Raw genomic sequence first — 23,600 nt, forward strand, 5'->3', positions numbered from 1 at the left:
CTAGGCTTTTCCTAGATAACTTTCGAGACCCACAGTTGGGAGCTTTGCTACTGACTTTCGGTCTTCCCCTACTTGTGAGGAAGGAGCTCGCGGATCAACTTGACCTCAGTCGTTCGGCCAGCGCCAGCCCCGACCGCGCGCCCTGCAGTAGCGTTGAATGAACGAACGAATGAATGAATGGGCTACGTCTGCGGCCGGGCTTCTGTTACGTCGCCCATTGGCGCGGGCGTGGCCGCGGATAAGAGGCCTGCTGGTCGCAGACCACTCAGTCCCACCAGCGTGCAGCAGGATCGGCCACTAGCGACGGGGCTCTGCGCCGCTCCGCGCCGCTCCGCGCCGCCTCTTCCAAGTCCCTGCCCCGCCGCGGCGCGTCACTTCCGCCACCCCCAGGCCGCGGCTGGGGCGGGGAGCGCGGGGGAGGGGGCCAGGTCCGAGGGAAGCTCGCCCGCGCCCGAGCAGGGACTACATTTCCCGGGGGGCCTCGGCGCGGCGGCGGCGGGCGCGGCAACGTCCCCCGGAAGTGGAGCCCGGGACTTCCACTCGTGCGTGAGGCGAGCGGAGCCGGAGACGAGACCAGAGGCCGAACTCGGGATCTGACAAGATGGCCGGGCTGCCCCGCAGGATTATCAAGGTAACCACCCGGGCCCGCCTCCGGCTACCCGCTCTGCTCTTGCCCTCTCGGCGGACCGGGCGGAGCGGCCCCTCGCTTCCTCCGGCCCGCGGCCCGCGCTGGGAGGCCCGAGGCAGCGCTGAGAGGGTCTGGCCGCGGCGGCGAGGGAAGTCGGGCGCTGAGGAGGGGGCGCCGGGGAGACTTCCGGCCGCAGTGGGGCAGCCCGGCAGCGGGGATCGGGGGCTCCCAGGCGGTCGGCCCGCGAGCGGGGAAGGCCTGGCTCGCGCCCTGGCGGAGGGTGGGGCCGCGGGCTTGCGGGGCTCTGGTCTTCGGAGCGGGCCTCCGCGGCCTCTCAGACCACCCCAAGCGGAGGCCGCGGGCGCGCGGGAATCGCGACGGGGCCCGGACTCTAGGCGGGGGTTGTGGCCCGACACGGCCCCTCGGCCTCGGATCCGTGTCTCGGCCCGGACGGGAGCGCAGGGGTGCGGCAGCCGCAGGTTCAGAATGAATGAACCGGGAGGGAGAGGCCGGGCGGGGCCCTGTGCCACGGGAGGCGGCTCCGGGAGGGCCGCGCATCCTGCAGCCGCCGGCACATGCTCGCCCCTGGCTGCCGGGGTTCGGGGGACGTGGGGGCTCCGCGCCCCGCCGCCCTCGCTTCCGCGATCTCCTCTTCTTTAAATGCGTTTCCGCTCGTTATCTTCGCGAAGTGAGTTTACTCTAGTTGGCAAACTCTTTTAGGACTGTTTCTGTTTAGAGGAAATAGTTCTAACATGAGACCGAGCGGGGATTGGGGGAGGGGGTGCAGTACAGATACGCGGGACCTTGTGAAACCTTTTGCCTCTCGATTTTGTGCGCTTTAAATTATCAGTACCGTTTTTCAGCTCTTCAGGAGTATGTATGTACTTTGCCAAGTACCAATGGAACCATGAAAAATTCATCTTGGTTTTGTAAACTCTTTACATAAATATCAAGTCCTCAGACGTGAAATGTTTCTTGCAGTCCACGAAGACAAAACCTTTAGGTGTTTTTTGTCAGTTTTAGTGAAGGAAATTAGTTGAACCTCTGTGTTGCTCAATATGCGAGTTAAAGTGTCTAAATTGCAGCATCATTTTGTTTGCTGTAACTCTGAACGTGTATTTAATCTAGTTTGTCCTTAAAGTTTGGGGGGAGATGCATGCTAAGTGATTGAAAGATGGTATATTGTGTAGTGCGATTGCAATGAAATATATCTGAGATGGGGGGTCTCTGGCCTAAAGGTGCTTAATTTAGAGAAATAAGACGTGTTTTGTAAAGTAGCAAGTTTTAGCAAGTAGAGAAGTAGAACATATTGTCATTGTGCGCTGGAGTCTAATGATGTGAACCTTCACAGTGTTGTGTAAAACCTTCATTTGTTGTGTTAAAGATTTGTCTTCGACTCCGTCCAAGGCAGTTTAATGGCTGTGCGTTGGAGGGTGCTTACAATGTGGTTGTAATGTAATCACATGGCCCCAGTGGTCATGTTTATTGAGGCCCCACTTGAAAATGAGGGGTGGAAGATAGAGCTATATACATCAGATATCCTTGGATTTTTACTGTTATTCAGGTTGTCGACTAAGTACCTAGTACACATTGACATTCAAGATAATTCTCCAAAATACATAATGAATTAAAGACTTTACATATATTTTTCCATTTTTGCTTAATGCTGGAGATATTCTGCAATAATATGAAAGTCTTAGATGGAAAAATAAATTCTGTGGGACCTTGTATATAAACTTATAGATATGACTTGAAGCAATAAGTTGAAGTCCTCATAATTCAATTCATTTGGCACACAGTAATTTAGTTTACACCAGGCTTTTGCATTTTGCTATTTAAAACAAGACAGTGATAACTTATATGTACTCTTAATTTTACAGTCTTGTTGACAACATCTCTCTAATGAAAGGTCCCTTGATTTGGGTATTATCTTGTAAGAGTTCGGTGGTTTTACTTTAATGCCATTTGTAGCAAAAAGAACTGTTTTCTCCAATCCCTAGGAAAGATTAAAAGATTATACTATTTTTTTTTCTAGTGCCCATGCTTATATTATGTAGGCTTTTCCAAAATCTGTGAAAATGTTTATTTTTTATATCAGAATTTAAAAAAAGAAGCTTGTCTCTTCTCTGTCAACTACAGTACAAGGTTCTGTGTGGAATATAATAGTGGTGGCAGTGGAATATAATGGGGTAACACTACTGTCCTGAATGATGGGAATGTACCATCTCTCATTGGACAGTGTGATGCTTTCTACCTCAAAATGGGCATTATTTACATTTGCAAAATTCTTCAACCACTTGGTACCTGCAGAAGTCTTGTGAAGTAGACAATACATTATATAGGCTAGAAACCCATTCAAAGGACTTTCCTAGGGTCTTAAAACTGACAGGAGGCAGAACTTGGATCTTGACCCAGTGTGACCTTTCCCTGCCTCTTGTTATTATGAAATGACATAATATATGTCAGAGTACCTTAACAACTGTAACTATACACATAAAGATGATTTTTTGAATTACTATTCACCCAGTTGCTATCCCACTCAGATTCCCATTTCTAATCCAGTAGCAAATTCTGTGGGCTCTATTTTTCAAATTATATCCTGAATCAGACACATTTCCCTATCTCTCTGAAACCACTGTTCAGTTCCATCATTTGTTACCTGGCCTACTGTACTGATCTCCTTTTAAACAGCAGCTAATGTTACTTTTAAAAACATAGATCTTGTTACTTCCCTGCTCAGAACTCCACAGAAGTTCTGCAGCACACTTAAAATCTTGACTTTTTTCCCTCCTAGCTACAAGGCCCTCCATCCATCTGGGATCTGCCTACCTGTGAAATCATCTCCCACACTTCTCCCCTTGGGTCACTCCATTGCAGCCACACTGTTGCTCTGCTGTACCCTGAACAATAAGAGGCTACGCATGTTCCAGTCACAGGGCTTTCCTCCTGTTTATTGCGTTGCTTGCTTTGTCATAATGTTCAGTTCTTGGCTCACATGTCATATTCTCAGAGAGGTTTACCTTAACTGTCCTAAAGCATAGTCCTCCCTCCTCCCCCATGGTTGCTCTTTAGCCCCTATTTTGTCTCTTCTGTATAGCACATATCATTACTCAAAGTTATATTATTTACTGTTTATCTCTACTCCCACTAAAGCTCCATGAAAGCAAGAATTCTTGGATGACTTGGGCATTGCTCAGATGCCTAGAACACATAATCTGCAAATCTAATGTCTCGGCCCTGAAATACTGATTGAATGAATGAATGAGCTTCAGTCTCTTTGAAAGAAAGTTTTAGGAGATTTATTCTATATAATTTGACATTGTTACTGCTCAGTAGATTCTATCTGAATCTGTGCCTGAGCTAAAAGTTTCTAATTCTACCCCATAAATTTGTTAAAAACAAAACAAATCAATCTTTTATTTTGTTGACTAGGAAATACATAGAGCACCTTTGAAAGGTTCTAAAGGGTACATAGAGGAAAATTAAGACTCATCTGTCCTTCAGCATTCCAGTTTCCCTCCCCAGACAGCCACAACTTTTATTGTATATTCTTCCCAAAAGACCAGAGAGACTTAGTGCATATATGTTAGGCCTCTTCCCCTCCTCCCCAAGTAAATGCTGTACCTGATTCCTCCCCTTGCCCCCACCTATGTCTTCGAGGTGACTAATTTTCTAAAGAGCTGTTTTGTGGAACCTTGTGGTTAGGCCTTAATTTAACTAATTGCATATTGATAACTATTAGATTGTTCCCCATATTTTGCTATACAAACAGTGCTGTAATGAATGGTCTTATATATAGTGATATTTTGCACATGTATTAGTTACACTGAATCTTTGCAGTTACGTGTTTAGCTAGAATTACAGGATTTTTTTTTTCCTCTTTTTTCCTGGGCAAAACCTCTTTTAGTCTCTAAAAGTGACAGAGCAGTTAAAGCTTAAAGTCACATAAGTTGAAAGCTACCTAAGATAAGAGATCCTCCTTAATCTATCTGTCATAAAGAACCGGAGTATTTTGGGAACAAATAAATGAAATCTGTAGCTGTGGCTTGGTCAGAAACAAATTTATTTCAGCTTTACATGTTACACTGACAGGATGACATTCCTTTAATTTTCTTCTCAAAGTTAATCATGAAGTCAATAAAATGTAGGCTTAGGAAACAGTTAACTTACTCAAGCAGTTGACTTATTTGATTAAAACCTAGCAAACCAACCTTCTGAAATTAGAATTTCACCAGTCTTCCCTACAATTTATTTTTTGTTTGGTGAGGTTTAGTTTCAAACTCTTAAAAACCTGTTATGAGCTGACGGAGTCTTGAGTTCTGTTTTTTACTTTAATAATTTTTATTTTTAAAAATACAGATTTTTAAAATTATAATTTATTTATAATAAATTTATTTTATTTATTTATCTTTGGCTGCGTTGGGTCTTCGTTGCTGCACGCAGGCTCTCTCTAATTGTGGCGAGCGGGGGCTACTCTTTGTTGCGGTGCGCGGGCTTCTCATTGTGGTGGCTTCTCTTGTTGCAGAGCACGGGCTCTAGGCGCGCAGGCTTCAGTAGTTGTGGTGCATGGGCTTAATTGCTCCGCGGCATGTGGGATCTTCCTGGACCAGGGCTCGAACCCGTGTTCCCTGCGTTGGCAGGAGGATTCTTAACCACTGCGCCACCAGGGAAGTCCCTCTTATCACTATTTAAAAGCCACTCATTTGATATGTATTTTAGTACATAACGTAGTTTTTAGTGAGAAAAGCGATTCAGAAAACTGACCCTTTTTTTTAAGCCCTGAGAATCTTTGGCTCATAATGTTTTTTCCCATTTAAAAAAAAAAAAAGGGCATGAAAACTTACCATGATGAAGATGGACTTGTTATAAATCGTAATTAAAACATTCTTAGGAAGCAGATAAACTCATATAGTAAAAACTTGAGTAGAAACACAGTGTAGTTTTTAGCTCTTTTGGTTGTTGTCCCAATTTAAGAATTTTCTGACCTTCTTCCTAGTACAGTAAACCATACTTTTTGCATATGACTTCTGGGGTTTCAGATTCTTGACAAGCTTATTTGTGAATCCCCTCGGTCTCCACGGATTCCAGGTTAAGAATCCCTGAACTACTTTTGGTAGTGATTAAACTTTCAGGCTATATGGATATTGTTTAATATACTGCCTAATGTTTTGATTATGGAATGTAGGCATAACTGAAAGTAGGTTAAAAATCGAGTCAAGTGTTGTTTTTTAAGCTCTTCTTTTTTTTTTTTTTTTAAATAAATTTATTTATTTTATTTATTTTTATTTTTGGCTGCATTGTGTCTTTGTTGCTGTGCGCAGGCTTTCTCTAGTTGTGGCGAGCGGGGGCTACTCTTGGTTGTGGTGCGCGGGCTTCTCACTGCCGTGGCTTCTCTTGTTGCGGAGCACAGGCTCCAGGCGCATGGGCTTCAGTAGTTGTGGCTCGCGGGCTCAGTAGTTGTGGCTCGCGGGCTCTAGAGCGCAGGCTCAGTAGTTGTGGTGCACGGGCTTAGTTGCTCCGAGGCATGTGGGATCTTCCCAGACCAGGGTTTGAACCCGTGTCCCCTGCATTGGCAGGCGGATTCCCAACCACTGCGCCACCAAGGAAGCCCTTAAGCTCTTCTTGGTCAAGCACTTTCTTCAGTCCAGATTGATCAGCTCTCACACAATAGAAATTGAGATTTGTCAAATTAATAAGTACTTCCTGAGTATCCAGCATGCTAAATAATGATATCAGAAATATTATGCATTTGATTTGTAGAAATTGAGTTTTTTCCCACACTTGTGATGACTTACAGCCATATACAGTAGAGAACACTATTCTTTTCCTTCTCCGATGAGGAGACTGTAGGCCAAAGAAATTGGATGACTAAGATTCCAGGCCTGCAAGTCAGTATCTTTGCTTTTTTCCCTATGCTGTATTTAGTGTTTTGGTTTACCTGTGTGTAAATGGATTTAAGAAGAAAATAACTTACGCACCTCGGATTCAAGTAGTATGGATTCTGAACATACATTTGAATGTGCTATCATGAACATTGATGCATAAGCACTGTAGAAATAAATAGCAGAACCAAGGAAATGAGGATGGCATGCAGCAGGAGCTTTGGACATTATGGTTGTAGTCATCACAGTTCTGATGTGGGTGCCTAATGACTATATTATATAATTTTACTTTCTAAAAGCGAAGTAGATCTGAAAGGCATAATATATGTAGCAATGGTACATCAAGAAATAAGAATTCTTGGGCTTCCTTGGTGGTGCAGTGGTTAAGAATCCGCCCCTGCCAATGCAGGGGACACGGGTTCGAGCCCTGGTCCAGGAATATCCCACATGCCGCGGAGCAACTAAGCCCGTGCACCACAACTACTGAGCCTGCGCTCTAGAGCACGCGAGCCACAACTACTGAGCCCACGTGCCACAACTACTGAAGCCCGCGTGCCTAGAGCCCGTGCTCTGCAACAAGAGAAGCCACCACAATGAGAAGCCCGCGCACCGCAACGAAGAGTAGCCCCCGCCCGCCGCAACTAGAGAAAGCCCACGCGCAGCAACAAAGACCCAGTGCAGCCAAAAATAAATAAAATAAATAAATTAAAAAAAAAAAAGAAATAAGAATTCTTTTTTTTCCTATATGAAAGAAATGTAATGTATGAAGGACATCAGCATGGATATACAAATTAGGAGATGAATAATAGGGAATCAGTTAACTTCAGCTAAAATCTTAGCAACTTTTAAAAATGCTTCCCAAGTTTTTTTATTTTAAATATTAAGTAGTCATCTTCAATTTGTAGATTAAATAGGATGTGGGATCACCATAGTCTGAGAGTGGGATCTGTGGCCCTGGCATCTCTGGTGACAGAAACCATTAACGTGTGATCGGAAGAAATGGGTAGGTAACTGGTTAAGAGCCCTCAGAGAATCAACAGAAAGCATTCTTTATTATCCATTTTTCCAAGAGCTACACCACACTATTCAGGGCATTGTATGTTTGTTAAAATCCTGGATGTAGCTATTCTAAAATCCCCTAGGGATACTTAGGCATAGAAATTTTTATAGTTCTGAGTTGGCCTGTAACTCAGATGTTTCTGAATAATTAGGATTAGGCTATAATTTGAAGTATTTTTAGGTATTGGTTTCAGAATCTAATGTTGACATATTTTGCTTTTTTTTTTAAAATTGGCTATTTCCTCTTCATATTTTCAAACTCCTTTAGTTTTCAATATCATCACAATATGTCACTGTCAGAGATTTGGTCTGTTTTGGGCAAATCAGTTTTTACTTTTAAAGTCTTTACAATCCAGTGACTGAAGGCACTGTAGCGGAGAAAATACTAGAAAGAAATCTAACAAATGTTATCTTTGTGTCTTGAGACTATGGGTGCTTTTTATTTCTTTAGAACTTTCTAAGATTTCTTTATAGTTTATACTAAGGAAAATGTTATTGCTGTAAAGTCACTGTGTTTTGTTTTTTTTTTTTTTTAGAAATATGGGTACTGCATTGGAGGCATCGTAGCATCTGAAATTATTGCTATCAAGCTTTTTTTTTTTTAAAATTAATTAATTAATTAATTAATTTTTTTGGCTGTGTTGGGTCTTCGTTTCTGTGCGAGGGCTTTCTCCAGTTGTGGCAAGTGGGGGCCACTCTTCATCGCGGTGCACGGGCCCCTTACCGTTGCGGCCTCTCTTGTTGCGGAGCACAGGCTCCAGACGCGCAGGCTCATTAATTGTGGCTCACGGGCCTAGTTGCTCCGCGGCATGTGGGATCTTCCCAGACCAGAGCTCGAACCCGTGTCTCCTGCATTAGCAGGCCGATTCTCAACCATTGCGCCACCAGGGAAGCCCAGTCACTGTGTTTTTAGTGACCTTTAAGGACCATTGGGATTACCATCTCCTTTACCCCCTTACTGTGGAGCAGGGGCAAAAGTGGCTTTAGTAAGCTAGTAAGAGCCCAAGGCCAAATTTCAATCTTCCATAACATTGCGATTTGTCTGCCTTTTTATTATCCATTCATAAAACATGTTTCAGTTCAATTAACTGGACATTTATTGAATGTATAGTATATATTCACTAAGCCAGTAAAAAAGATAGGCATCCCTGTCTGGTGAAAAATAGAGTTGTGAAACAAGAAATTACAGTGAGGTGTGTTATAGAAGAAGGAATATCTGGGATTTACCATAGTCTGAGGAAAGGTATCAATATCTGTTGAGGAATGTTTTTGAACTTGAAGAGCAGGGGGGAGAGTGGACACAGGGAGTAGTAGATATGAAAGCTGGAAGGAGAGGGAGAGAGAGAGGGAGAGGGAGAGGGAGAGAGAAAGAGGGAGAGAGGGACAGAGGAAGAGAAAGAGAGCATGAATACATAATATATTCCAGAGATCCATTATGTGTGGTGGATAGTGTCTTATTGTAGTTTAATTACAGGCTTTTGCGTGAGCCCTGTTTAGTAATATAGTTTACCTTAAGATGGACTGCCTCTCTGGGGTGGCATATTCCTCTCCTTCTCTCCTGGGTCCCTGGATTTGGGGAAGTTCGGGGTTCCAGTGAGAAGGAACTAAAGAGCAGGTGGAAAATACATTTGAGGTATCACTGCATCAGACCATAACCACTCTAATGTGGGTTTTAAACAAGATGTTTTTCATTCAGTAAGCCTAGAGATAGAATTATCTTACACTTGTTTATATATTAATTTGAATTTTGTGGTTTCCACTAAGCGGAGGGTATTTGTACCTACTTAATTTCCTCACTTGTATTTAGAGAGAATAAGGAAAAGTGCTTTCCAGTAAAATTCTCCCTACATTTGCACTGCAGTTCTTGCTTTGGCTTTTTTAAAAAAGTCATTTCTTTTCACATTTGGAGGCACAGTGATTTACAGCTATAAAGCTTGAAATTTCTTACCTTTAGCTGTAAAAGAGCTATTCCCATTAAGTAAATTTTTTTCCCCCCCCTGAATAAAGTACTCTGTCTACCCTGTCTTTATTGTTGTGGTTCAGATAAGGGTTAAACTAAAAGTGCTGCAATCTCCGTTCAGGTTCCTGCCACTGACTGTGATTAGAGGTCAGTGAACACTTGGCCAAACCTTGCCTATTTCTTATCAGAATCTTCCCTTAGTTTAATTGGGTGGGCTGCTGATGTCTTGAGTGGTAGGAAGTAGAAGATATTTTCTGTGAATACTGGTCTATAATCTGAGCAGTTAGTTTACGGTAGTGCATCAGAATTATCTGGGTGTTTATAAATTTAACAGTTGCCAGCCCCAGAATGTTTTTTTGTTATGTTTTGTCTTAAGATCTCCAGATGATTTTAGTGTGCACCTTGCAGAAACAATGGCCTAGTATATGCTTGGCTTCAATGCAAAGTTGGGTAGAATGTGGTAGAACTAAAATCATACATAAAGCCAGTAGTTTCTCATATATAGAAAACAAAAGCATCAGTGGGAACACCGAAGATGTGACATTCTGGATGGGGAAACCCTCCAAGTTTGGTTTAGGGAAAGAGGTTTATAGGGAGGTGACATTTGAGCTGAATTTTGAAAGATAAGTAGAAAAGCGGGGTCGGGGGAGAAGAATGTCATTCCAGGTTAGACATATCAAACTCTAGGAAGATATTTGAGCAGTGCTGAAACTGTAACATGAGTCAGCACTTCTTCGCTTGGACCACAGACACTTCAAATGCAGTCTTTTAATTTGAAAGAGTTTTTTTTCCTTTAGAAGTGTAATTCATGGATATATAGTCATTACTAAAAAGTCAGTATACATGGGCTTCCCTGGTGGTGCAGTGGTTGAGAATCTGCCTGCCAATGCAGGGGACACGGGTTCGAGCCCTGATCTGGGAAGATCCCACATGCCCCGGAGCAACTGGGCCCGTGAGCTATAACTACTGAGCCTGCGCGTCTGGAGCCTGTGCTCCACAACAAGAGAGGCCGCGATAGTGAGAGGCCTGCACACCACGATGAAGAGTGGCCCCCGCTTGCCACAACTAGAGAAAGCCCTCGCACAGAAACAAAGACCCAACACAGCCAAAAAAAAAAAAAATATATATATATATATATATATATATATAAATAAGTTAAAAAAAAAAGTCAATATACAAACTGTTACAAACTAAAAATAATCAAGTAATACATATGATTTCCCCTTCACTTTCTTTTGCTATATTGCAGTCTCCACTTCATAGAAAAAATGCTAAAATCTTACTGAATATGAAAGGAAAACCAAAATGCTTCATTTTTGGGGGATACAAATCACATATAAAATTCACCTTTTAAAATGTACAATTCAGTGGTTTTAACATTCACGAAGTTGTGCAACTATCACCGCTTTCTAATTCCAGAACTTGTTCATCATCCAAAGAAGAAACCCTCTACCCTTTAGCAGTCCCTCTCTGTCCCTACTCCCTCAACCCCTGGCATCCGTACAGTTACTTTCTCTATGGATTCACCTATTCTGGACATTTCATATAAATGGAATCATACAATACAGCTTTTGGTGTCTGACTTCTTTCACTTAGCATGTTTTCAAGGTTCATCCATATTGTAGTATGTATCAGTACTTCATTCCTTTTTAACTTTTTTTAGCTGAAATTTTTCTAAGTAAATACTTTTAAGAAATTACAATGCTGAATGAAGCAAAGCAGAAATTTTAGCAGGTAAATCTCTATTGGTTCCCATAAAACTAATCACATTTGCAACCTGCATTGCTTTCTAACGTTTAAGAAGTATCCTTTAGCCTTGTGAGCCATTATTATTATTTTTTAAATTGTCAGCAGCCAGTAAATTTTTATCGTTAAAGATTGGATTTGGGGAATTCTTTGGCAGTCCAGTGGGCACTTTCACCACCGGGCCTGGGTTCAATCATTGGTCACGGAATTAAGATCTCGCAAGCTGCACAGCACGGCCAAAAAAAAAAAAGATTGGTTTTGATTGCTGGAGAATGAAAAATTTGAGCCAATTCTGGTGAATAATGGGTAGGAACAGCCTTGACTTTTATTTTTGTCTTAAGTGTTAAGAAACTTTGTGACCTTGGCCAACTCACTTTTCCTGGGCCTCTGTTATTTCTAATTCCTTTTTAAAAACTTCTCGTTGAGACAAAGCCATGATCATTTAATCCTGGAACTGACTTTCCTTTTTGGCTTTTAAATTGGCTTTAAGCAATTCTCAAAAAAAAAAAAAAAAAAAACCCAGGACAAATGCTGAGTAGTAGCAGTATTCTGAAATTTTGAATAGCTTTCCAGTATAGCTAATATGAAGGCCTGTATCCTATCTGCTATGGTAGTTTTAAAGCCTTTAAATGTTCATGTTCTCTTGGGGTTCAGACCTTGGACCTTTTCTCATTATATATTCTCCTGAACACATTTATTCATTTTCTTGGCTGCAGTCAGCATTGATCAATGATTCCAAAATCTAGTGGTGAGTTTCAGGTCTCTCCAAGTGCCTACTTTTTATCTCCACTTAGATGTCTTGCAGACATTTTAAAATGAACTTTATTTTACAGTGGAATGTATTCATTTTGCTGTCTCCCCCTCCCATGCATTAGTACTTTTGGTGTTTCTTTTCTTTATTAATTACATTAACATTACCCAGTTGCCTACAATTTACTTCTGTTTCCTCTTCTCTCCTCCCCGCTCTTCTCTCTTAGACATTCAGTCATAAGCCAACTGAACCTTAGAAATGCCTGTCCTTCTCCTAACCCATTCCTGTCTCCCATCCTCTCAGGCTCTTACCCTCTCCTGCACGTTTTTGCAGTAATCGGAGAACAAATCTTTCTGTCTTCACTTACACACACACACATGTGCTGTTTCCCTCTTTCTTTCTCTCTTCATTTTCCACATTGCCACATTATTCTGAAAACACCCAGTGTGATCATTGTTACTCTCTACTGTGTTCAGGCTAGAGTTCAGGTTCCTTAACTTGGCATGCAAGGCTTTTTCACAACCTGGTCTTTTCATCTTAATTCATTGCCATCTCCTTCCCTGTCTCCCCTCTCCTATACAACCTCTGATACTGATGGTGTTTACCAGTTAAAATGATGTATTTTCCAACTTTTGAATTATGCCATGTTGGTAAGGGAACATCCTTTATATGAAATGTGACTGCCCAGCACTCTGTGTTGGTTGGGATTGGGGTTTTTTTCTCCTCTTCTGAGACAGTCTTGACTGTAGTCATGCTTATATTCCTATTATGAAGTACATTGTGGTACAGAAACTAGAAATACTATTTTCTGCATGAAAAGAAAATCAGGGATAAAATTTAAGTCATTTGCTTTATTTTCTGAAATCCTGTAAAGGCACTCTAGGAAACAAATGTTGGTCCTATTGTTAATTGAGTCATCATAGTGAAAAAAAACTTTTTTTAACTTTTGACAAATAAAAATTGTGTGTATTTAATGTGTACAAGGTGATGTTTTGATATATGTATACACTGTGAAATGATTACCACAAACTAACATTATCTGTCACTTTCCATAGTTACTTACTTTTGTTGTTTTTGTTCTGGTGGTCAGAGAGATCTCTTTTGTTCTGGTGGTCTACAGATCTCTTAGCAAATTTCAAGTATATAATACATTATTATTAACTATGGTCAGCATGCTGTACATTAGGTCTCCAGAACTTATTCATCTTCTAACTGAAAGTTTGTATCCTTTGATCAATATCTTCCCTTTCCCTCCACCTTCCAGACTCTGATAACCACCTTTCTAATCTCTGTTATTTTGAGTTTGACTTTTTTTTTTTTTAAGGTTCTGCACATAAGTGACATGCGTATTTGTCTTTGTGTCTGGCTTATCTCACTTAACATTATGTCTTTTGGGTTCATCCACATTGTCACAAATGGCAAGATTTCATTCTTTTTTAAAAACTGGTGAAAAGATATTTTAATTTGCTCTTAGTAGCCATCAGAAAAATAAAATATTTGACACTCCTTGGGTCAGCGTTTTGAGCGCCATGTATACTTTTTTAAAAAGCCTGTATACCCTCGCCCTCATGGTTCCCATACATACACACTAGCCTTTTGTTTTCTACTGCTTAATTGATAATAGTGGGTTAGTTGTAACAGGGCCATAAACATAGGAGTTGGAGAAGTCCAATGTCATCTCCGTTTGTTGTAGGGATTGCACTAGCAGATTTTACTGTATAAGTATGCAATGGGACTCTGATAGCCAAGAACCCAGTCCTACTCAGCAGGCTTTCGCTCCCTAAGCCCCTCAGGTGTGGATGTAAAAATGCAGATATTTAGGTCCACTATAATGAAAAAAGAAAGTAGAACTTGCATATGTTCCCTCTTATGAGTAATCAAGTTATAGCAATTTTGATATTTTAAGAGTGCACAAGTTACAGCAATTTTAGTATTTTAAGAGTGCACACATACACTTCTTTACTGCAAAGTGCTACTTTATTTATTTTTTTCTTTTTTTATAGATTTATTTAATTAATTAATTTATTTTGGCTGCGTTGAGTCTTCGTTGCTGCGCACGGGCTTTCTCTAGTTGCAGCGAGCGGGGGCTACTCTTCATTGCAGTGCGCGGCTTCTCATTGCAGTGGCTTCTCTTGTTGTGGAGCACGGGCTCTAGGTGTGTGGGCTTCAGTGGTTGTGGCACATGGGCTCAGTAGTTGTGGCTCGAGGGCTCTAGAGCGCAGGCTCAGTAGTTGTGGCGCACGGGCTTAGTTGCTCCATGGCATGTGGGATCTTCCCGGACCAGGGCTCGAACCCGTAATTGGCAGGCGGATTCTTGACCACTGCGCCACCAGGGAAGTCCTGCTACTTTATTTCTTTGGTTGAATCATTAAGCCAATTGGGGTTATGTATTTATGTAAATTATGACCAATGTATGTTAATATTTTAAACATTATGAGTAGTAGTGAGTACACTGAATATCTACTGTGTTCCTTGTACTGATTGTTGACAGGTCTCTCTATTGTTTATGGCAGACTAAAACAAATACTCAAGATAATTTTTTCTGCTTGGTACATATCAGCTACTTCATTTTGCCATTAGCTGGCATGTGTAGTAGAATGATTTAATTCAAATATTTGATTTTAGTAAAATGAAAACCAGTGTATGGCTGGAGCAGGAGGAGAGGGGTAGTATAGAAACACACTAACATTCATTAAAAAAAAAAAAAGATTGTATTTTTTAAAGCCCCAAATGTTGCAGTCCAAGTCCAAAGATTCACCTTATAATTATAAAATTGTAGGTGTTTACATTATCATACTAGTTAGTCTCTCTTATTTATATCACAGAATTAATCATATAACTTCTGTTGGAAAACAGAAAAATGTGATTGCGAACTACAGAAATATTGCCCATTTTGCTCAGTATCAAGAGTCTTATTGCTCTCACATCTACTGATAAAGCTTTATAATGGAAGTGAGAAAGACTGAGAAAGGTTATTTATATCCTCTGGCAGGAAGATCACTTTCCTTAATCTTGATTTGTGCAGCTTACCTTTTTCTTTAGATTCATTTGATGCCCAAATATGTGAAATTGTTGCCTCAGAGTATTACCAAGCTGTGTGCAAAATTGCTGGACTTTAAATCTTTTATCAGTACTGGAGAAGTATGGTTGGGGAGAAGTTGGTTGTATAGTGGTTGGGAGTCTCAGAATTCTCCCATGATTGTGAAATTCTGTTTGGGTCATTCACACTTGGGTGTGGCTTACTTAGAGCACATTATCAGATTGTTCTCTAAAGAGCATCTAGCTGAGGTCCTCTGCTTTGAAAGGCGAGGAAAGGTGGCTTTTAGTTAGTGTAGGGTTGGTCCTGACTTCTGTGAAACTCACTTTGATACCAATAAATCCCGAATTTGATTATTTTCTAGTTGTTGGATATGGGCACTGTGGCTTCTGCCTGTGTCAAGTGGAAGGGCTCCCAGACATCTGTGGGCCAAGATGCTTGTGTGGGCTCCCTCTAGACATGTCATTTCCTTAACTGGCACAACTGCCCTCCTGCTTCCCAGCTGTCCTTTGTGTCTTTTGCTGAGTGGAGGGCCAGAGGGGTGGGGTGGTACTAGGTGGGGTGCAGGCGGCTGGGCTGATCCTTACTCTGGCAGTCTGTGAACACCTGGGAGCTGTCACATATGTCAAGTTGTTACTTAGGTAACTGAAAGATGAAAAGAGAACTTTAAGGTATTGTGGAGGTAGCAGCTATAGGAAGCAGCTACGTCTCCTAAGTCTGGGGGAAGAAACGAAGAGAAAAAGTTGAAGTTATTAAAATTCAGAAACTTGAGAGAAGGAGCCCTAGCTGGGATCCAGACCTCTGAAGAGAGTCTCGCCCTCAGGTGGGGGAGCCGGTGGGGCGGTGCGGGGAGAGGTGCTGTGACAAACTGGTTCTCTCAGTGTGGGATAAACTGCAAATTGGATGAATTGCTGCAGGGATGTTGGGTGATGCTCACAGGCACTTCAGGTGGACAAGAAGCCTGGAAGAGGCAAGTCCCCTCTAGCAGCTTTAGCACTGCCCACCCCATCTGCAGAGTTTAACAGGGAGGCCCTGGCAGAGCAGAAATGTGGTTTGCAGAGTCCCACCTCCAGAATCACAAAGTATGGAAGGATAAGTGAGAGATGCTTACTTTACATCTGGCATAGATATAAATTTCCCACTGTAGAGGGTTTTGGTTTCTTTTTTAATTTTTAAAAAATTATTTATTTATTTATTGGCTGTGTTGGGTCTTTGTTGCTCCGTGTGGACTTTCTCTAGTTGGGGCGAGCGGGGACTACTCTTCGTTGAGGTGCGCGGGCTTCTCCTTGCGGTGACTTCTCTTGTTGTGGAGCACAGGCTCTAGGTGCGCGGGCTTCAGTAGTTGCAGCACATAGGCTCAGTAGCTGTGGTGCACGGGCTTAGTTTCTCCGCGGCATGTGGAGTCTTCCTGGACCAGGGCTTGCACCCGTGTCCCCTGCATTGGCAGGCGGATTCCTAACCCCTGCGCCACCAGGGAAGTCCCCAGTATAGATGTTTTAAACATAGAAAGCTGCCTGACCTTCTGGTCCAGCCCATGATAGGGAAGGGCAAGAAGCTCTTGAGATGTGGCAGTATTTGGCTTGACTTCAGTCCTACAGAATTAGGAATTTATACAGTTTTTAAAAATGTGTGTATTTGTTTTGATTTGTTGGGGGTTTTTTTTTGGTAAGTATTATATACTACAGAGAAATGCCTTTGTACCAAATCACTGGAATCCCCCACTTTATTTGGCCAGCCCTCAAATCTCAGGAAAGACAGAACTGCATGCCTTCAAGTGGGGATTAAAGAGAGAAAATGCCAAGGGAGACAAGTTCCGCCTGCCTTTGACTTTGCATTAGCCCTAAGGACAGTGCTTCATATACTACCAGAGCAAGTTAAGAGACATATTTTCTCTTTACACCTTTTAGTTATAAACTCTTTGTCATTCACCTAACATGAAGGCAGAGGTGTGAAGCAGTGCTGGATGCTGAGGATTCCAGGCTCTAACTATGATGTGTGAAAAGAGCCCTTGACTCTAGAGTGGACTTCTACTGGATAGGCTTCTGTGCACATTTCTGAGAATTAAATGAAACAATGTATGTGAACATCCAACTCAATTTTAGGGATTAATCCAGTTGTCAGTCCCTGCACATTGGAGTTTTAACTAAATTTATCTAGCTCTCCAGTTCTTTAGGCTCTGAAAGTCTAATGTCCTGCCCAAAGTTTGGCCATTTATTAGTAGTTTAAGGTGTTGAAGTTTCCTTTTGTCTGTGTGGTTCTGGGATTGTACATGCTATTAACTGAGACAAGAACCCATTAGTTGCAAGCGTTTTGCAAGTTTAGTGATTTTTATTGAGTTAGGAGTTCAGCAGCAAATGGTGTAACTCACCTTGTTGGCTCTCGGTTTTTTCTTCTCGTCTCATTTCTCTCCACTTGCATTGCTCCGCTGCTCAGATTCTGTAATGACTGGTCAAACTGTGTAGTTCCTGCCCCCAAATCCTGGCAAGTACTCAGGTGAATAAAGAACCCTGTTTCCCTAAATTAGGACCCAGTTCCTTCCCTCAGTAAGCTTAAGGCACGTCACATACTGTACTTTTTTTTCTTTTAAATCAACTTTATTAATGTGCAATTTGCATACAGTTACACACACTCATTTTAAGTGTACAACTTGAGTTTTGACAAATGTAAACAGCTGTGAAACCACCATCTCAGTTAAGATTTAGAACATTCCATCACCCCAGCACAGCACTTAAATTAAAAGATCATACTGTTTTGAAGTGTGTTTTCACTTTATATAGAAGGAATATCTTTCTACACTGTTACATTTACAGTATCTTTTTTCTTTGTTGTGATCGTTATTTCTGGAGGTGTAGTTTTGAGCACATCCACAGTGTTTCTTTAGGATAGGTTCCAAGAGGTGGAATTCTTAGAGGTTGGGCCAGCATGTAGTCCCACCAGCCAAGTATATGAGATCCAGTTTTCTCCATAGCACTAAATAGGATTGTTTTTTTAATCTTTGACTATTCTGAGTTTTAAGGATTGTCTTGATAATGAGACATTGTTATTTTCAAAATAGGGTTACTCAAAATGCACAATTTCTTTAGATGATTTTATTTTAAAACTTTTTTTTTTTTTTTTGGGTCTTGCACATGTTACAGAATTCAACAAAGGGGGGTACTCATTGAAAAGTGTCTCCACTTTCAGGTAATTCCTTTCCTCAAAGAAGCCATTGTTTACTTGGACAATTTAAATCAGTTATTTTATGATTCTGTAGCCTGTTTTTTTTGTTGTTGTTCAGATGTATTTTTACATAATATATTAGCTCACATTGCCAGCAAGCCCTAAGTCTAGCATTCATATTCTTTAGATGTATGGTTGCATTGTTTCAGAGACTCAGGCTATCCACATGAAGTGGATGAATTTGACCAGTATTACTGTACACAGGTGCTGTATCATATAATACTTCTGCCTTAGTATGTAAATTTGTGCTTATTTCAGTTATATTAAAATCTGAGTTGTCGTGGTCATTTTCTCCTGTGGCTCAGTAGCACAGGACAAAATAATCATCTGAAATCACAGAAGAATAAAAAAAAATTATATGTACTAAGTTATACTCCAGCTGGATCTCTTAAGATTATTTAACTTTCAACCAAATTTATAATCTTTGAAATATTAAAATCCTTAACCTCATGTTAATTTGGTTTCTTGAGCAATTTCATTCCAAATTCTTCCAAAAACCTTGAGGCAGAGGACTGAATCTTTAATATGTCAGCCAGTTAGTACTGAGCAAATAATCATTATTAAAGTTGAGGAAAATGACTATTGGATCTTCAAAGTTGCTAAAGGGGCAAGAGAAACATAAGCCTGCTATCTCTGGTGCTTAGTATTTAGTCCTTTAAGTGCACAACCTGTAGGGAAGGTACCAAGGCCAAAGCTTTTGAGCAAAAAGTTTGAAATAGTTTGTGAAAATTGGGTTTGGAGTTTTTAAAAAGTCCTTTTTTTTTTTTTTTTTCCCACATGCTCCAGCCATATTACAGCCACCATCTGGCTCCTTAAAGCCTTGGGCCTACCATTTTTGGAAGTTCTTGGATCCCCCTTTACCCAGTCAGTAGTAGTTAGATCTGTTCATTCAGCTGGTACAGAATGTGAGACGCTGTGTGGTGCTCAGCATTGGGACTGCAAACATTAGACCTGGGCCTTGACCTATAGGAACTGGTGTAGTTGGGACACCAACAGTAGGGTGGCGAAGTGCGTAAGGGATGGCCTTCTACAGAAGGTACACCCCTGCTTTCCAACAGTATTCAGTAGCATTTAGTCAGTTGCTTACCTCTTAACTGACAGTTGACTTTCAAAATTGTAGAAATGCTGCTTTGTGGGCAAAATAATGCTTTATGGCTTAAATGGCTTAAGTCTACTTCCTAATTCTCAAGAGCAAAAGGATTTTGTGTATGTGGAGATGTGTGGTTACGTGTGGAAGGAGTACAGAATCTGGGGCCAGGCTCTCTGGGCTTGATTTCTAGCTCTGCCAAATACTAGCTTGGACATCCTCACTTGACCTCTCTGCTTCTTTATCTGCTTAATATACTAATCTAGCTCTAGGGTGGTTGGGAGGGTTGGATTGCATAGAACAGAGCCTAATGTAATTCTGACCCTTATTTAATATTGCTTACTACTGTTTTCTGATTTTGCAAAGATACTGCCTCACTGTAAGCCTAAGAAGAATGAACGTCTTTTGTGTGGGAAACCTATGATTGTCATTTCGTATTTGTTCAACAAAATAGATAATATTAAACATAACTCTGAAATGGGGCATAGTTTTTTTTTTTTTTTTTTTGGCTGCATTGGGTCTTTGTTGCTGTGTGTGGGCTTTCTCTAGTTGGGGTGAGCGGGGGCTACTCTTTGTTGCGGTATGCAGGCCTCTCATTGCGGTGGCTTCTCTTGTTGCAGAGCATGGGCTCTAGGCGTGCGGGCTTCAGTAGTTGCAGCACGCGGGCTCAGTAGTTGCGGCACGCAGGCCCTAGAGCGCACGGGCTCAGTAGTTGTGGTGCATGGGCTCAGTAGTTGTAGCTCGTGGGCTCTAGAGCACAGACTCAGTAGTTGTGGTGCATGGGCTTAGTTGCTCCGCGGCGTGTGGGATCTTCCTGGACCAGGGATCAAACCCGTGTCCCCTGCATTGGCAGGCGGATTCTTAACCACTGTGCCATCAGGGAAGTTCCATGGGGCATAGATTTTTAAAGCATAGTGAACACCCATTTGTCAACAGTGGGTAGGGAAATGGGATGTTTGGGGTAAATAATATATTTTGATTTTATTAGAATTATCATATATGTAGTCAATTTTCCATGTGTTAGACAATACTAAACTTTATTTTTACAGACGCTAAACTGAAGTTTTATTTTTAATCCAGAGTATTTAGGATTTTGCACTGCACAACTTCAGGGGGTGTCATTCATGCAGACTGTGATGTGAATGGTCCTCTCCTGGAGCTGTGCAGTGTGGCAGACTTGTTACAGGATGCTTATTTGGGGGAGACAGACCCTAATATCGGATTGCTTCCTAATTTATCACACAGTTGCATGCAGAGTGTGAAAAAAACTTAATTTTTCCTTTCTGGTGGTTTGGATTTTGGACAAAATTATGTCAGTGACACAGATGGATTGAGAATTCAAATCTGGACCAACTGTAACTTGTTTTTGTTTACCTCACTGAAAATTTCAACTGCTGAGCTTCCATCTGTCTTCTTGTCTGTTAATATCAACAGAGGCCTTTCCTGTTAGTGGAGTCCTCAGGCACTTAGCACTTAAATTTTGCTGTGATTGCCACATTTAAAACCTGAAATAACTAGTAATCAAGGAAAAGGATTGAATAAATAATATATGGTAGTTGTAGAAGTGTAGCCACTAGCTGGTAGGCCAGGAAAAGTGCCTGTTTATGTCATATGGTTTGCAAAGAATATTGATTATCTATAAAGCAACCGGGAAAGCACTGTGCAGGGACATAATAAGTGAAAAAGTGTAAACACATTAAACTGTTTTTAAGGACTTTTGTCTTTGTCAGAACAAATACAAATGTACTGGAATATTAACCGGATTTTGGTTGTTAGGAGTACAGCGATTTTAAGTTGATTTCATATGTATTTTTCTTTAATGAGCAGGTGAAATAAACTTGGGGGAAAAAGCAGGTATCATTCGCAACAAATTTCTTCCTTATTTAGGTATTAAGCATTGTCACAGATACTGGGGATACAGTATATTCATTTATATCCCTTCCCTCAATAGGGAAGATGAAATACTGAGTATTGAACAGTAATTACAAGATTAAAGCGTATTACAAAAAGGGACCGTCCAGTAGAAGGAAGCATATAGCAGTAAGATTTAACCCATTCCAATAATAAAAATGTTTAGCCAAGTTTAGTGCTAGAGGGAACCTTTGAAATGTTCAAGGGACTAAATTTTAGTAGATTGGGGAGGTAAAAGAGTTTGTATGGTTGTATAACAATTTAGTACAATTAGAACTGGGATTAAGTTCCGATTCCTAGCTCTAAAGTTTTTTCCCTAGTAGGTACACCAGGATGCCTAGTTGAAGTTAGCTCTCTAACGTAAATTAGCTCCCTCTTTAAAGGCTCTTAAACTAGGTAGAAGTTCTTTGATAAAGAAATTAGCCAGCTTCAGTGCTCTCCTCCTTTGACCCCGTTTAATTCCAAAGAGATAGCTGCTTCTTTTTTTTTTTTATTTTTTATTTTTGGCTGTGTTGGGTCTTCGTTTTCTGGGCGAGGGCTTTCTCTAGTTGCGGCGAGTGGGGGCCACTCTTCATCGCGGTGCGCGGGCCTCTCACTGTTGTGGCCTCTTTTGTTGCGGAGCACAAGCTCCAGACGCGCAGGCTCAGTAATTGTGGCTCACGGGCCCAGTTGCTCCGCGGCATGTGGGATCTTCCCAGACCAGGGCTCGAACCCGTGTCCCCTGCATTGGCAGGCAGATTCTCAACCACTGCGCCACCAGGGAAGCCCGATAGGTGCTTCTTAACCTCTTCATTTTACCCGCAGTCTATTAGCTCTTTTTTTTTTTTTTAATTAATTTTATTTTTATTTTTGGCTGCGTTGGGTCTTTGTTGCGTGCGCAGGCTTTCTCTAGTTGCAGCAAGCGGGGGCTACTCTTCATTGTGGTGCACGGGCTTCTCATTGCAGTGGCTTGTCTTGTGGAGCATGGGCTCTAGGCACACGGGCTTCAGTAGTTGCAGTACGCAGGCTCAATAGTTGTGGCTGGTGGGCTCTAGAGCGCAGGCTCAGTAGTTGTGGCACTCGGGCTTAGTTGCTTCGCGGCATGTGGGATCTTCCCGGACCAGGGATCGAACCTGTGTCCCCTGCATTAGCAGGCGAATTCTCAACCACTGCGCCACCAGGGAAGTCCCCAGTCTATTAGCTCTTAACCTTTCCTTCACTTTCTTTTCTATCTAATTTAGACTTTGTTTTCAGCAAACAATGGAAGCCAACTTTGGCTATTTTAATCTGCAGTAGTATTTATTGAGTTATGAGATATCTAACACAGTCTTTAGGAGTGCCAAAGAGAGAGGCAGTCAGGAACAAGGCTCAGACTCACATCATGGACTTCACTGTGGACATCGCATGCAACACACACTACAGTGTGATTGCTGATGCCAAGTACAGGAGGCTGCACTTGGTTGTCTAGAGGTAACTACTGCTGTTCTCTCCAGAATGGATCCTTATTTCTTAGCTTCTGATGCACAGGTTTTTGAATGAGCCTAGGTCTCACATGCTAGGTTGCAAGAGAGTTAGGAAATAAGACTAAAGCTTCTGTTGAGGGAGGTGAGGATCCATGAAGGTTGGGGAGTGTGATTCCCAAAAAAGGGCGTTCTAGCTGTTGGGTAGCCAAAAGCAATGACGAATGTCTACTACGAACCTCATTTTGCCTTATGCTGCCAGGCAGTCCTTCTGTGTGACCATAGATAAGTTTTTCTATTTTCTGCAACAGTTACTTCAAATTTTTGCATTCTTTTTTTAAAAATTATTTAATGGTTATGTTTTTTAAATATTTATTTATTTATTTATTTTTGGTTGCGTTGGGTCTCCATTGCTGCACCCCGGCTTTCTCTAGTAGTGGTGAGTGGGCACTTCTCTTCATTGCAGTGTACAGGCTTCTCATTGTGGTGGTTTCTCTTGTTGTGGAGCATGGGCTCTTGGTGTGCGGGCTCAGTAGTTGTGGCTCACAGGCTCTATAGCACAGGCTCAGTAGTTGTGGTGCACGGGCTTAGTTGCCCCGCGGCATGTGGATCTTCCCAGACCAGGGCTCGAACCCATGTCCCCTGCATTGGCAGGCAATTCTTAACCACTGTGCCACCAGGGAAGTCCCTCGCCTTCTTCGTAAGCTCCCAACCTGAACATTGCACTAAGGAAGAGGAGGGAAAGGTATGAACGAATGGGGAATTTTTACCGTTGCTTAATAGTGGATAGATTTATAGACAACTGTCTAAATTCACACATAAGGGCCTTAAAATGAATTATCAACTTCAAACAATGAGTTAAAACTTTGAGAAAGAAAGAA

The 23,600-nt window shown here is 41.7% G+C and overlaps 2 protein-coding genes across 3 annotated transcripts in view; one reads left to right on the forward strand and one right to left on the reverse strand.

The window, feature by feature from the left end:
- Window positions 1-407: 407 nt before the first annotated feature.
- UBE2N (ubiquitin conjugating enzyme E2 N) overlaps window positions 408-23,600 on the forward strand; it is a 40,952-nt gene continuing 17,759 nt past the window's right edge. The window contains exon 1 of the mRNA XM_082419152.1: window positions 408-631. Within this exon, the coding sequence (XP_082275278.1) occupies window positions 602-631 (30 nt within the window). The 5' untranslated portion in view covers window positions 408-601. The remainder of the gene's footprint in view (window positions 632-23,600) is intronic.
- Window positions 21,758-23,600, reverse strand: part of NUDT4 (nudix hydrolase 4) — a 35,869-nt gene continuing 34,026 nt past the window's right edge. For both annotated transcript variants that reach the window (XM_082419146.1, XM_082419145.1), the window contains exon 5: window positions 21,758-23,444. In XM_082419146.1, the coding sequence (XP_082275272.1) occupies window positions 23,272-23,444 (173 nt within the window). In that variant the 3' untranslated portion in view covers window positions 21,758-23,271. The remainder of the gene's footprint in view (window positions 23,445-23,600) is intronic.

This window comes from Balaenoptera physalus, assembly GCF_965194825.1.
Source record: "Balaenoptera physalus genome assembly, chromosome: 13".
NCBI classification, from domain to species: Eukaryota; Metazoa; Chordata; class Mammalia; order Artiodactyla; family Balaenopteridae; genus Balaenoptera; species Balaenoptera physalus.